The 14,229-nt window shown below is 34.9% G+C and overlaps 1 protein-coding gene across 7 annotated transcripts; it reads right to left on the bottom strand.

Annotated features, from left to right (window-relative positions):
* Positions 1–275: 275 nt before the first annotated feature.
* On the bottom strand, positions 276–13,885 carry LOC121203198 (uncharacterized). Of its 7 annotated transcripts, none has more exons than XM_041116490.1 (14): positions 12,294–13,885; positions 12,014–12,102; positions 11,760–11,917; positions 10,639–11,402; positions 9,843–9,976; positions 8,902–9,754; positions 8,251–8,301; positions 6,262–6,312; positions 4,600–4,943; positions 2,904–4,503; positions 1,279–1,347; positions 1,016–1,164; positions 676–718; positions 276–603 (listed from the first exon to the last, which is right to left on the bottom strand). In XM_041116490.1, the coding sequence occupies exons 4-9, from the start codon at positions 10,831–10,833 to the stop codon at positions 4,890–4,892; spliced, it is 1,338 nt and encodes a 445-aa protein (XP_040972424.1). In that variant the 5' UTR covers positions 10,834–11,402; positions 11,760–11,917; positions 12,014–12,102; positions 12,294–13,885; the 3' UTR covers positions 276–603; positions 676–718; positions 1,016–1,164; positions 1,279–1,347; positions 2,904–4,503; positions 4,600–4,889. The 7 variants fall into 7 exon arrangements, with proteins under 7 accessions (XP_040972424.1, XP_040972425.1, XP_040972423.1 ...); XM_041116491.1 differs by having other exon boundaries at positions 1,284–1,347; XM_041116489.1 differs by having other exon boundaries at positions 276–718.
* Between the last annotated feature and the right edge of the window lie 344 nt (positions 13,886–14,229).

The raw sequence follows: 14,229 nt of genomic DNA, 5'->3' as shown, positions 1-14,229 counted from the left end.
TCAAACAAGTGAAAAAGCATCTTCTCAGACTAACAAAACAGAACTGTATGAATATTAGTTATGTTATTGATTAGGATGTAAGAAACTTTGATCACCCAGTTAGAAGGTTCAGTATCTTCAGTTCCTTTCGGAAGTAATAATGATCACCAAAGGAATAAACAATACGCCTCTGAAGAGCATCCTTCGCTCCATCACTAGATTTCCTCATAAATCGGAGAAGCGGTCGTTTAATGGGATTCAAGCATAAGAGCCAAGAGTCTATAAAAGATACATGATAACAACAAATATATTATCATTTAGCAACACATAATAATTTCCAAACACGAGTATTTTAAGAAACAACTTATATGAAACATAAAATCAGCTGCCAAGAATTTCCATTCAAATACAGTAAATAAAAGGACAACTGCATTATTAATTATAGGCTGATCTGATGAGCTATAAGCTAAACTAGGACGGTCATAACACATAAGTCATACCAGCATGGTTATCTTCTATTCTTGTTCGCTGTTTTATTTGTTTGTTATTATTATTGACTACAGATGCATGTAACTATAACTTCTTTCTAGCAACAGAAAACTGAGAATAGTTGATTCACCACACCTGCCAAAAAGGAATGAAAAGTTAAATAGCAAAAATATAGAACCTCATTTAGCTGCAGGCTCTAGGACTCACTAAAGGCGTCATAAAAAGGCTTGCTCCAAGAATCAACCATAGCCTGACAAGGAAAAGGAGTTAAAATGCATCATCAACAACAATAACCAGAAACGAGAGAAAAGAAAAGTTAGCAACCAACAACATCTTTTGTTTCTCATGTTTTTGTTGTTTTCATGATTGCAATTTAGTGCTAACCCCTCCATTCCCATGGAGTCGCTGATATGCCTCTTTATCACAATTTTAAAGCAATGCACTATCTATTCAACATTCTCTTATCATGATAAAAATGGAAGATTTATAACATCATTAAGAAATACATAAATTTAATCCAAAACAAACATAGAAAAGGAAACCATACCTGAGAGTTTGCTCTAAATGATAGACAGACTAAAGATGCTTCAGGGACAGCCAACTTGCTAGCATCAATGCCACTTGCATCAAAAACAATCGGCAGTTTTGATTTTCTACCATCAGAATATATAACATCCACAGCAGGAAACTTCCTTGCTGCAATTCCGGGACATTAATTTTACTCAGAAATCAGTTGCAATTCAACTAATTTGAACAGATTTTCAAATGATATAGCCTATATGTATATAAAAAGAACAAATCAGTTAATACCTTACCACCGTGTTGTTTGAGCTCAGACATATCATCAAAATATCCTCTATTCAATTCATCAGCACTGCCCTAAATCAAATTAAAACAATTATTTATATTAAATTTCATGGAAACGATTTTGAAGAACCAAATTCTCGCACACTTTAACAGCTTTCATATTATCATGCCTCTCATATGCAATAATCAAATCCCCATCCCTAATGCAGCGATTGAAAGATATCATCATTGAGGAGGAATCAATAAGCAATATCCTTGAAAGACGGAAAACACATTCAATTGAATACACAGATGATGTTGGACTAATATGCAATTTCTGTACCAAAATTTGCTCCCCAAAACAAAAATATTCCTCAATTGTGGATTATGTTGTACATAAAATTTAGAAAATATTATCATTATTGATATATTTCCTTCAATTGTGGATTATATTCCTATTATTACACTGTAAAACAAGATAAGAGTAACATATTTAAAAATAGTTAGGAGATAAAATCTTTTAAATATCCTGTAATAAATAAAAAATATCCTGTAACATATTTAAGTGGGAATATTTCCCACTTACAAGCTTTCGACTTTTAGAAGCCAAGGAAGGAAGTTTAAGCCATCTCAACTCTATAACCCACACCACAAACTGTTAACTTTGTCCACCGTACACCCTGCCCTCTAGTTTCCTTGTAAGACCTAAAATTCCCCATTTCTGATGGCCTTTTTTTTGTAAGGCTCAAGTTAGATAATCCAGTTTCATTAGAGATTTAGAGAGATGATATAGCTCCTGCTTCCGCTTCTCATTTAAACATTCAAGGCAAAAGAAAAGAGACAAAACATTGAAGGCAAAAGAATTATACACAATCTTAATAAGGCTTGCTAGAGAAAAACAAATCAAATCATTGGAAAAGAAACCAAACTAGTGCAATGGAGGAAACCAAACCAGTGGCAAAATGAGAGGTAATGAACAATTGCCTGCAACTAAATACAAAAATCTTACGATAGATTCGTGATCAAGTTATAATCTCTCTGTCCAATCAACTATCAACATTATGAAGGGGACCCTTAATTTAACTTGCATAAAACAGATGAAGATAGGTACAAAAGATGATCATGCTTTTCATTAGTTTTTAAGGAGAATTACTACCCAACATTAGCAAATAGAAACCCAACTATCTGCCGGCTTCAAAATGTAGCCAAAGAAAACCAGTAGAAAGTTACAACTACACACTTAAATATTAAATATTCGAGATCCATTGTGCCAATTCGATATTAAAAAAATTGAAACCTTGAAATTAAAAATGAACGAAGCATACCAGATCAAATTAGATTTACATTAAATATAAATATCACTGACTCACTGTACAAACACAATAAATATCTAATATTCCAATTAGTACTGCAAGCAAGAAGACAACAAATATTATAAAAACAAAAATGAAAGCATCAAGTTAATTAAAATCAAATATTAAGAATCACTATCAAAACATTAATTACAATACATACAAAAACAAAAGTCCTAGAAAAATACGAGAGAGCTATGTCATTTTAAGTCACAGAAACCCTAGAAAAAAAAAGTCTAACAAAATCAACGAGTGTATAGGGAAAATAGTAAAGACGAATAAAAAGAAAATGCTTACTTGAGAAACCAAGCCGATTATCAACATGATCACCAACTCTCCCAGCTGGTGAGATCAAGGGATCATGGTTTAATGGTAGAATATGAGATGGGAGCTGAATTAACGCGGCCTGATTTCCACCAAGGGAAGAGGGCTAAGAATCCAAACGTTGACGCATATGTTCCATAAATTCATCAGATTCAACATGTTCCCAGATGTTCTTAGATGAAAATTCCAACATCTTATCCAACCTATCATCATCGGAAATCTCAACCATGCCACCATTCGTGTTATCATTAGTTTTTCCAGTGGTCACTTCCGAGGCATTGAAACAAGCACCATGTAGTTCATCATGTTGAGGCCAGTATTCACCATGTTTGATCAGAGAATCATCTTGGTTGCGACCATTTGACGTTGAGGAAATCAATGTAAAACTGGACTCAGAAAGCCTTTTGTTACACAGTGACGTTCTCGCTCTGGATGGCATTATAGGAGAGAGATCATTGAGAAATTGGGAAACAGGAGATTTCTACAATAGAAACAAAGGTTTTACCAAGAAAAATATTATGTGTTCATTTATATCTCAGATGAAGTAGCGGATTTAAAAAATCACAAAAACTAGAAACGCCAGAGAAAAGATATATTTGAGCGTGTTTCTCTCTCACAAAAACTCCCTTCCTACTGTAGACTTTTTTTTTTTTGGCCTGTGGTTACCTGAAGCTAAAAAAGAATGACAGGAAAAAATTGAAAAGAAAGAAAGAGTGAGAGAGAATTGGCGAAGAAATGAGGGAGCTATGAATTGAATAGATATATTTGAGGATTTAAATTTCGAATGATGGGAAAGAAGCTGGCCCGATCGGAGGTAAGACAATATAAGATGAAGTAATTTCCTCATCATCAGCTAGGCAGGATTGTAGTATTTGATGAAAACAATTACTTCTAGTCTGATCAATTAGCATTAAAGCAGACCGGGTCATTATCACAGTAGAAATGAATGAAATTCACTACCCAGACCTTCCAGTTGATTTAAGGAATAAGACAATTACTCTTGTGGCCCACTTAATCCTCCTGTTAATTCATACCGAACATTCTATGCTCGGACAAAGCTCAAGTGAGATCTATGATCTCGGGAGAAAACTTGGAAATTCTTATTTTTTTGGTGCATGGCCTGACACTATAGCTGGGAGATGGGGTTAATAAATCTATAACCTCAGGTTCACGAGTGACATCAAAACTAGGGACATGATCTTTCAAAACTGCAACTTCAGTGGTCAATTGTTTCCCTTTTCTCCATGACTGTTGATCTCCACTGGCCGCTACAAAAGCTGAAAATTGCTTCTGAATCCAACATTCCTTCTCAATAATGCTTATATTGGTTCCTTCAGCTGTCTCTTCACTAGAAAGGCCAGTAACAACTGAGGAAGATGCTCGTACTGGTGAACAAATGACATCAAATGGCTGCCAGTGATATACTCCAAAAGTGCAAGTGTCCCCTAGCTTTTCATAATCCTCGTCAATAGTTGATGGCTTCTCTTTTACCAATGGTTGTAGATCTTCATCAGCTTCCACATCATATTTAAACCGCATGCCCCTCAAAGACTCCTTCCAGCAATGCTCATATCTGCACATTCAGCAGCATTTACCATGGTGAGGCCAGTAGCAATTGAGGTTGCCTTGCTAGGAAGGGGATGAAAGAAAACTAGTGACTCTACATTACCTACTCCAAGATTGGATGACTTCCCTGGTTTTCTTGTCCCATATTCTTCAATGTGTTCAGATTGTTCATGACAAGCCTCATGAATGATGCTATGCAAATTATCTGCTGAAACAATAACCACTTCATTTGGATATGTTTCTGGAACAGTTTCACATGTATCACTGGCTTCGTCATATTCATCCAAGTTATCACAATCATCTTTGTATTCAAACTCATTTGGTTCACTATAGCAGGGGAGCTCATCCATTGGTGAAACTTAAACTCTCATCTGCTCCGGCAAGCTTGGGCAACTAGCAGAATGATTTGTGTATTTGGTTGAGAAGTAGTTTACCGTGATGTTCAAGCTGATCAAACAACAATATAACACATTGGTTAACCAACTATTGACCTAAACAAAACAGGATTTATCAGGGATAAAAGGCAAGTATATACCTCTGACAGGAAAATTTCAACTTTTTATAAAACCCATAAAAACAATTCTAAGTTCTGAATTAAATTACTATTTTATAAAAAAATACCTTCATTCATTCTCACATGCTTGTGATTCCAGTCAAATATGATAGCAAAATGACGGAAACAGAAAGATCTTGTTCTAGTTCTGAAAATTATTGATGTCAGCTATTTCAATTATCGTTACTCAGACATAATGAACAACTGAGCTGAGTTTGGATCTTCTTTTTAGCCATAACATAGGGAAATAAATGAAAACTGGAAAACGAAACACTAAATGATTAATAATTAAACTTTTAGGGAAATCAATGTTGTACATAAAAAGTAGAAAATATTATCTTTATTGATATATTTCCTTCAATTGTGGATTATATCCCTATTATTACACTGTAAAACAATATAAGAGTAACATGTTTAAAAATAGTTAGGAGATAAAATCTTTTAAATATACTGTAATAAATAAAAAATATCCTGTAACATATTTAAATGGGAATATTTCCCACTTACAAGCTTTCGACTTTTAGAAGCCAAGGAAGGAAGTTTAAGCCATCTCAACTCTATAACCCACACCACACACTGTTAATCTTTATCTATCGTCTTATACACTCACCTCATTCATTCCACTATTACCAAAATTGCCACTCATTTTAAACCTTGTCCACCGTACACCCTGCCCTCTAGTTTCCTTGTAAGACCTAAAATTCTCCATTTCTGATGGCCCTTTTTTGTAAGGCTCAAGTTAGATAATGCAGTTTCATTAGAGATTTAGAGAGATGATAGCTCCTGCTTCCGCTTCTCATTTAAACATTCAAGACAAAAGAAAAGAGACAAAACATTGAAGGCAAAAGAATTATACACAATCTTAATAAGGCTTGCTAGAGAAAAACAAATCAAATCAGTGGAAAAGAAACCAAACTAGAGAAATGGAGGAAACCAAACCAGTGGAAAAATGAGAGGTAATGAACAATTGCCTGCAACTAAATACAAAATCTTACGATAGATTGGTGATCAAAGTTATAATCTCTCTGTCCAATCAACTATCAACATTATGAAGGGGACTCTTAATTTAAATTGCATAAAACAGAAGAAGATAGGTAGTTTTTAAGGAGAATTACTATCCAACATTAGCAAATAGAAACCCAACTATCTGCTGGCGTCAAAATGTAGCGACAGACTAATAACAAAGAAAACCAGTAGATTGTAGAGAGATACCTTGGATTTGATATGAATGGCTGACGTCCTCAAAAGAGAAACCTTCGTTTTCTACATAATTAACAATACCAAAGCAAAAGATGAGTAATTTGGATTTTTTTAAAAATAAACCAATAATACAATTCAAATATGAAACTTAAAAATAAAACTCCCATTGTAAGATCAAAAAAGGCAAATATACTGTATTCTTCATAAGAAGGAAAACAACACCTAGTTAACATCTTCTAATGCAACACAATAACCACTCGAAACTACTTTGTAATATACAACCACCTTTTCAGTTAAATTGCATCCCTAATTCTAGCCATGCCATGCATTTAGATAGTACCAGCACACAAACAATTCCAACTAAGTGCTCCTTTGGATTGAGGCAGTGAGGCAGTGAGTCACGTTTGAAAGAAAAAGATGGTGCCAAACTCACTGCATTTGTGTTTGGTTGGGGGTATCAGTGCAGTGAGGTTGATTTTCAACCACACTGATCAGCTGATTTTCAGCTGGAGCAAATAGCAGCAGTTAGAGGCTTTCAGTGCAGTTGGCATTATAACAGACCAAAATAGCCTTCCATCATCTTTCCTGTGAATTACACGTTTATCTGTTTTATTATTATTCTTTTTCGGCATAATAACCTTTTTAGTCCTCCAACTTTAGAAGAAAATTTATTTGAGTATTTTAATTTATAGTTTTTGTCAAATCATTCTAAAATAGATAAAAAAATTAGCATTTGTTAATTTTATTTGACAGAAACATGAAGAAATTGTATTGTAGATAGATTTTTAAGCAATAAACGTGAACCAATAGTTCTTGCCGATTTTTCATTCTATTATATATCAATTCTAATCTGATGTCCTTAATAGTCATTTTTCATTCTCACCTCACCGCTACAGCTGCGTTTGAATCCAAACACACACTCCACTATTGTTTCTAATCTCACCGCTACAGTAACTAATCTCACCGCCACCGCTGTTTTTAACCTCACCGGAGGTAAACACACCGCCCATCCAAACTAGCCCTAAGTTCATTGATGAGCTCCACTCAACTATTTTAAAGAAAATCTACCCCAATCCTTACTGATGAGTGAAAGCACCTAGCAGTGTGAAAAGAAAACCAAATATGCATTGATCCATGGACAGACTAATATGCAACACCTTAGCACTAGATAAAATGCAAGACTTTTCACTCTAAATATGACCATGTTCTTCTAGTTAAAATTGATGTTAATTGAACCCAGTGTCTCTTACTTTCGATTCTATTAGAAAACACACAACAATGCCATACAAACTGCATTTTTCCTTGAAAAAAGAAAATCAAACAGCAATTGTATAAGGAAAGTGGCCTTAAATATATATTAACTGAAGATTAAATGAAAACAGCCAAGTGTTCAAGTAATTGGAAACAGCTATTCCCTGACCTTAAATATATAAAAAAACTGTAGATTAAAGGATATCAACCTCATTTAACACTCAAGATCAAACTTACCAGTAAACAGAGAGTAGGCTTCCCCTAACATACCTATATCTTGACAGTTCAGAAAATTACAGCATAACTTTTTCACATTGTCCTAATCAAATTTCTAAATACATCAAACTTTGGCAACTTAGAACAAACCTAATAAACTGCTCCAACTTGGGCATGGACAGCAAATGTAGATATGGACAACTTTGACCCAAAATTCAAAGATACAGGTCCAAAAGTGGAACCACTACTAGGGTCTTTTAGTCGTAAGTGTGGAGCTGCCTTATCCTAAGTTTCCCAAACCCTTTTATGCTTCATTTGAGGTTAGAATCTCGGGAAGGCAGGTCTTTTACGAGCGTTAGCACAATTTAGTTGCATCATTGTTGGTGCCAAACCATTTCTTTCTCAACCAACCTATTCTTCCTCTCTGTTTTAAGGTACTATTCACAGAAGAAGATAGAAACCCAACTATCTGCTGGCTTCAAAATGTAGCGACAGACTAATACCAAACAAAACCATGAGATTGTAGAGAGATACCTTGGGTTTGATATGAATGGCCGACGTCCTCAAAAGAGAAATCTTCGTTTTCTACATAATTAACAATGCCAAAGCAAAAGATGAGTAATTTGGATTTTTTGAAAAATAAACCAATAATACAATTCAAATATGAAACTTTGAAAGAAAACACTCATTGTAAGATCAAAAAAGGCAAATATACTGTGTTCTACATAAGAAAGAAAACAACACTTAGTTAACATCTTCTAATGCAACACAATAACCACTCGTAACTACTTTGTAATATAAAACAACCTTTTCAGTTAAATTGCATCCCTAATTCCAGCCATGCCATGCATTTAGATATTACCTGAATATTTCAATCAAAATCCATTTCCAAATCATATAAGTAACAGCACACAAACAATTCCAACTAAGTTCATCGATGAGCTCACTCAACTTTTCTATAGAGATATAGAACTTTTATCAGTAACTCCATTTCATTTATATTATATTCTATATCATTTATATTTTTAAATAAAACAAGGGCTCTAAAGAAATATCTCAAATAACAAAAAAAGATCACAAAGCTCAAGTGAGATCTATGATCTCGGGAGAAAACTTGGAAATTCTTCTTTTCTTGGTGCATGGCCTGACTCTATAGCTGGGAGAAGGGGTTAATAAATCTATAACCTCAGGTTCACGAGTGACATCGAAACTAGGGACATGATCTTTCAAAACTGCAACTTCAGTGCTCAATGGTTTCCCTTTTCTCCATGACTGTTGATCTCCACTGGACGCTACAAAAGCTGAAAGTTGCTTCTGAATCCAACATTCCTTCTCAATAATGCTTATATTGGTTCCTTCAGCTGTCTCTTCACTAGAAAGGCTAGTAACAACTGAGGAATATGCTCGTACTGGTGAACAAATGACACCGAATGGCTGCCTGTGATATACTCCAAAAGTGCAAGCATCCCCTAGCTTTTCATATTCCTCGACAGTAGTTGGTGGTTTCTCTTTTACTGATGGTTGTGGATCTTCATCAGCTTCCACAGCATATTTAAACCGCATGCCCCTCAAAGACTCCTTACTAGCAATGCTCATATCTGCACATTCAGCAGCATTTACCATGGTGAGGCCAGTAGCAATTGAGGTTGCCTTGTTAGGAGGGGGATGAAAGAAAACTAGTGACTCTACATTGCCTACTCCAAGATCGGATGACTTCCCTGGTTTTCTTGTCCCATATTCTTCAATGTGCTCAGATTGTTCATGACAAGCCTCATGAATGATGCTATGCAAGTTATCTGCCGAAAAAATAACCACTTCATTTGGATATGTTTCTGGAACAGTTTCACATGTACCACTGACTTCGTCATATTCATCCAAGTTATCACAACCATCTTTGCATTCAAACTCATTTGGTTCAGTATAGAAGGGGAGCTCATCCATTGGTGAAACTTTAACTTTCATCTGCTCAGGCAAGCTTGGGCAACTAGCAGAATGATTTGTGTATTTGGTTGAGAAGTAGTTTACCGTGATGTTCAAGCTGATCAAACAACAATATAACACATTGGTTAACCAACAACTGACCTAAACAAAACAGGATTTATCAGGGATAAAGGACAAGTATATACCTCTGCCAGGGAGGGAGGGCGAGCATCATATATGCAAGTTTTATCTTATTGGTGACACCAGAGAAGGATTTAAATGTTGCAGCTGCTTGCCTCACAGCCGCTGATTCTTGAGGATGCTGCCAGGCCCATTCAAACTGCAGGCATCAACCCACCAGAAAACATTTATATATTAGTAATAAGCCATGGGTTAGAACGGTTATTGGAAGTATTACATATATTAAAATCAATTAGCTCAGAAAATTTTAAATTTTGGAAGCATTCTTCACCAATCAAGAATATCTCTTCGAGTGTCAAAAAGCTGCCTTTTCTACATTTAAAAAAAAAATCCGGCATTCTCTATCTCTTGTTGCCTTATGTCTCAATTTAACATACACATTTATATATAGCACTTCATCAACTAAGCATGGATTCAAGAAGCACAAATTTACATATTCACCTTAATTTACTCAAAAAACCGCTTTTTTTACATCTTGCAGCTCAAATGGTTAAGGTAGTTGCAGCACCCTTGCCAACATTGTCAACAGCGTCATAATTTTTTTTTTTTTTTTTTTTAGTCTGGCCTAACATGCAAAATAGTGATCAACACACCATACAAATTGACCCTTAGTAAAATCTTAGTACTCATATATTTTGAATTTCACACATTACAGGTACTCCAACTTTGTAAAGGGAACCCCAAAATTTTAGGATAAGGAAAATAAATTTTTAATTATAAAAAAAGTAATTATGAAATTAACATATCAGGTGGTATACAGGTAGGCCACCACTATTCAAGGGGGAATCATGAAGAGGCTACCTGTTGATAAGCTAATATTGCATCAGCACTCTGCACACTGTTGGCTTGTGTTGCACCAAGCTTGTTCCAAAGAGAATAATCATTAGGTTTAAGTTTCAAAGCAGTTTTGAAAGATGCAATGGCCTTATCATATTCTCTCGACAAATTATACAGAACACCAAGGACAATGTGTACATCAGCATCCTCAGGAGACATCTGAGCAGCTTCATTGAATAATATAGCAACCGGTATGGCAGAAAACACTTCGATTAACACCAGAATATAACAATAACATTTCCAAAATTTAATGTTAGGGATAAGCTTCAAATAATCTTAAGGAAAATTATATCCTGTAACCGTATGTAAAACTCTAAGTCCAAAATATAATCATTGCAGTCATGGAAATCATATGCAAAAAGACAATCTTGTAATCACAGCATTCACAACATAAGCAAACTATCCCACAGTAACATTAGAGGAAGCGGCTTACACTCAAACCAAGATATCAAGGAATTGTTCCAAAAGACAAAAACCAACCAAAAAAAACAAAGAATTATGCCCTAGTGTACTTACATCAGCATAATACCCTAGTGTACTTACATCAGCATAATACCCTAGTGTACTTACATCAACATATCCAAAAGTACAAGTGTCCCCTAGCTTTTCATATTCCTCGTCAGTAGTTGATGGTTTCTCTTTTACCGATGGTTGTGGATCTTCATCAGCTTCCACAGCATATTTAAACTGCTTGCCCCTCAAAGACTCCTTCCCAGCAATGCTCATATCTGCACATTCAGCAGCATTTAATCATTGCAAAATTTAATGTTAGGGATAAGCTTCAAATAATCTTAAGGAAAATTATATCCTGTAACCGTATGTAAAACTCTAAGTCCAAAATATAATCATTGCAGTCATGGAAATCATATGCAAAAAGACAATCTTGTAATCACAGCATTCACAACATAAGCAAACTATCCCACAGTAACATTAGAGGAAGCGGCTTACACTCAAACCAAGATATCAAGGAATTGTTCCAAAAGACAAAAACCAACCAAAAAAAACAAAGAATTATGCCCTAGTGTACTTACATCAGCATAATACCCTAGTGTACTTACATCAGCATAATACCCTAGTGTACTTACATCAACATATCCAAAAGTACAAGTGTCCCCTAGCTTTTCATATTCCTCGTCAGTAGTTGATGGTTTCTCTTTTACCGATGGTTGTGGATCTTCATCAGCTTCCACAGCATATTTAAACTGCTTGCCCCTCAAAGACTCCTTCCCAGCAATGCTCATATCTGCACATTCAGCAGCATTTACCATGGTGAGGCCAGTAGCAATTGAGGTTGCCTTGCTAGGAGGGGGATGAAAGAAAACTAGTGACTCTTCATTACCTACTCCAAGATCGGATGACTTCCCTGGTTTTCTTGTCCCATATTCTTCAATGTGTTCAGATTGTTCATGACAAGCCTCATGAATGATGCTATGCAAAACGAATAACAAAAACACACTGAAAAAACTAAAAAAGAAGCATAAATCTGAAAACTAAAACAGAGATGAAAACTTGTCCTAAAGATGAAAACCACAATACCCACAGAAATAAGAGAAGATAAGCATAGGTCTGACACTAAAAAAGACGTCAAAAGAAAAAGTTAGTGGAAGTGAAAATCATACCTTAAATTACAATCCAATGAAAGGTGGGATTTCAATAGCCTGCTGTAGCAAGTGTTTTTTTTGGCACGTGGTTACACAAAAGCTAAAAAAAAAAATCAGGAAAAAAATGGAATGAGACCCAGATAGAATCTGGGTATTAAAGAAAGGGAGGAAGAGAAAATAAATAAATAAAAACAAAAGAAAAAGAAAAAGATAGTAGCAGAAAGAAAAGGAAAGATAAAGCCAAACTGGAAGGTATATCCATCTGCAATAGCACAAGGAGTTAGATATAGTTCCCTGGTAAAAACACATTAGCATGTCCTTTCAAATTTGCACATGATGCATTGGTAGAGAAACCTACATATCGAATAAAGAACTGAAAACATACCACTGAAAGAAATGAATGGGTGACTCAGACGTGAAAATAAGATTGAAGATAATTTCAATAGACATACAAAAATATTGCTAAATTCCTGTTGCAAAAGAGAAGAGCATGAAGATCATAGATGCAGGTGATTATCAGCTTCACATTTCAAGCGATCTTATTCGGGTTTGCCTAAATCAGTTGTCCGTCAAAAGAAATTTAGGACCCTTACTGCTGGGATAACACTTACCGACAGCAGAAATTGTAGAGAGAGATTGTAGAAAATTCACTTCAGATTGTAGAGAGAGATACCTTGGGTTAATATGAATGGCCGACGTCCTAAAAAGAGAAACCTTTTGGAGAAAATATTGTTACTAAACAGACCTGGTAATATTGTACACGACACAAGAAAAATAGCTAAAATACAGTATTACACAAGCACAAATACATATCAAAATCAATATAACACCAACCATTTTAAAATGTCAAAACTTATAATAAATACATGACACCTTAAACATGATTATGACATAGAAAACAAATGAACAAGCCTTGAATACACAAATTGCAAATTCTAAAACTAAATTATTTCATCGGACATCTTTGAGCCTTATGTTTGTTTCATTACACACCTTACAAGTGTCTTAGTGATTGCAATAAGTTGATGGATTGAAATAACTTGGTGATGAGCTTTTTAATTCCAGACTCGGTGACATATTTTCTGTTCATTGGGAAGGTCATCTATTTTGACTCAAGGAAGGAGGGGTATATGCAATTTAACTCTAAAGACAATTTCTTCCAACAAGGATGAATAATGGACATTGCTTTAAGGTTTTATTAGGGTTTTTCATTGTACGGATAAATTTAGAAGCTCAATTTATCTCATGGATTTATTGCCTATACCTATCAATACTTGCATATCAAGTTTTAAGGTTTTCCTCAGCATTGATGTTCTTTCAGTTCCCCACCTTCTTGTAACCACTAAGACTCTGTTAGTCTTTACCACCAGAATTTCTCGATACAATTTCCATTTAATTTCACTCCTATTTTCCTTCTCTTTCTTTTCCTCATACAGCATCAAGAGTGAGCAAAACGCAAAAGGAAAATCAAATTGACAAAACTTGAGCAGCATTCTTTTAACAATACTCCATACTTTTTTTCCAAATTAATACCCAGCCATAATTGTAGTTTCCTCTATGATAGAGGGCATATATCTTTACTGCTCAGTTAGTCATGAGGACAAAAAAAATTGCACCTTAGACAAACCAGTTAGGCCATCCTTTAATTTTGGAATAATTAAAATGTGCGTAGGAGCCTGGGGAGATATGTCCCTAAAAGCTAAGACCTACAAACAAAAAAAAGGCAAACAAACATAATGTTAGCGCAAATGAATGTCGAATAAACTTAAACCTAGCAGAAAAGAATTAACATATTAACCTAAAGAAACAGCAAGAATATATTCGTGTGAACCTGCCCCCAAACAGATAAATAAAAGGTGAATGCATGATTCACACAGAAAACAACATAAATTAACATTCGCAAATAGAAATCAAACTAAGAGGTTAAAAGCTAAAACTTTCAACCTCAGATTAT

The sequence above is a fragment of the Gossypium hirsutum genome, chromosome A06 (assembly GCF_007990345.1).
Source record: "Gossypium hirsutum isolate 1008001.06 chromosome A06, Gossypium_hirsutum_v2.1, whole genome shotgun sequence".
In the NCBI taxonomy this organism is placed as follows: domain Eukaryota; kingdom Viridiplantae; phylum Streptophyta; class Magnoliopsida; order Malvales; family Malvaceae; genus Gossypium; species Gossypium hirsutum.
Note: the sequence above shows the minus strand (reverse complement) of the source record. Positions and strands in the feature narration are given on the sequence as shown.

Excerpts from the sequence above, each read along its gene's own strand:
- LOC121203198 (XM_041116489.1), bottom strand. The coding sequence starts at position 10,833 with ATGTCTCCTGAGGATGCTGATGTACACATTGTCCTTGGTGTTCTGTAT. Across the intron at positions 9,977-10,638 it reads CAATATTAGCTTATCAACAG|TTTGAATGGGCCTGGCAGCA; the intron begins GTAGCCTCTTCA and ends TGATGCCTGCAG. Across the intron at positions 8,302-8,901 it reads ATGTCACTCGTGAACCTGAG|AAAACGAAGATTTCTCTTTT; the intron begins GTTATAGATTTA and ends TTAATTATGTAG.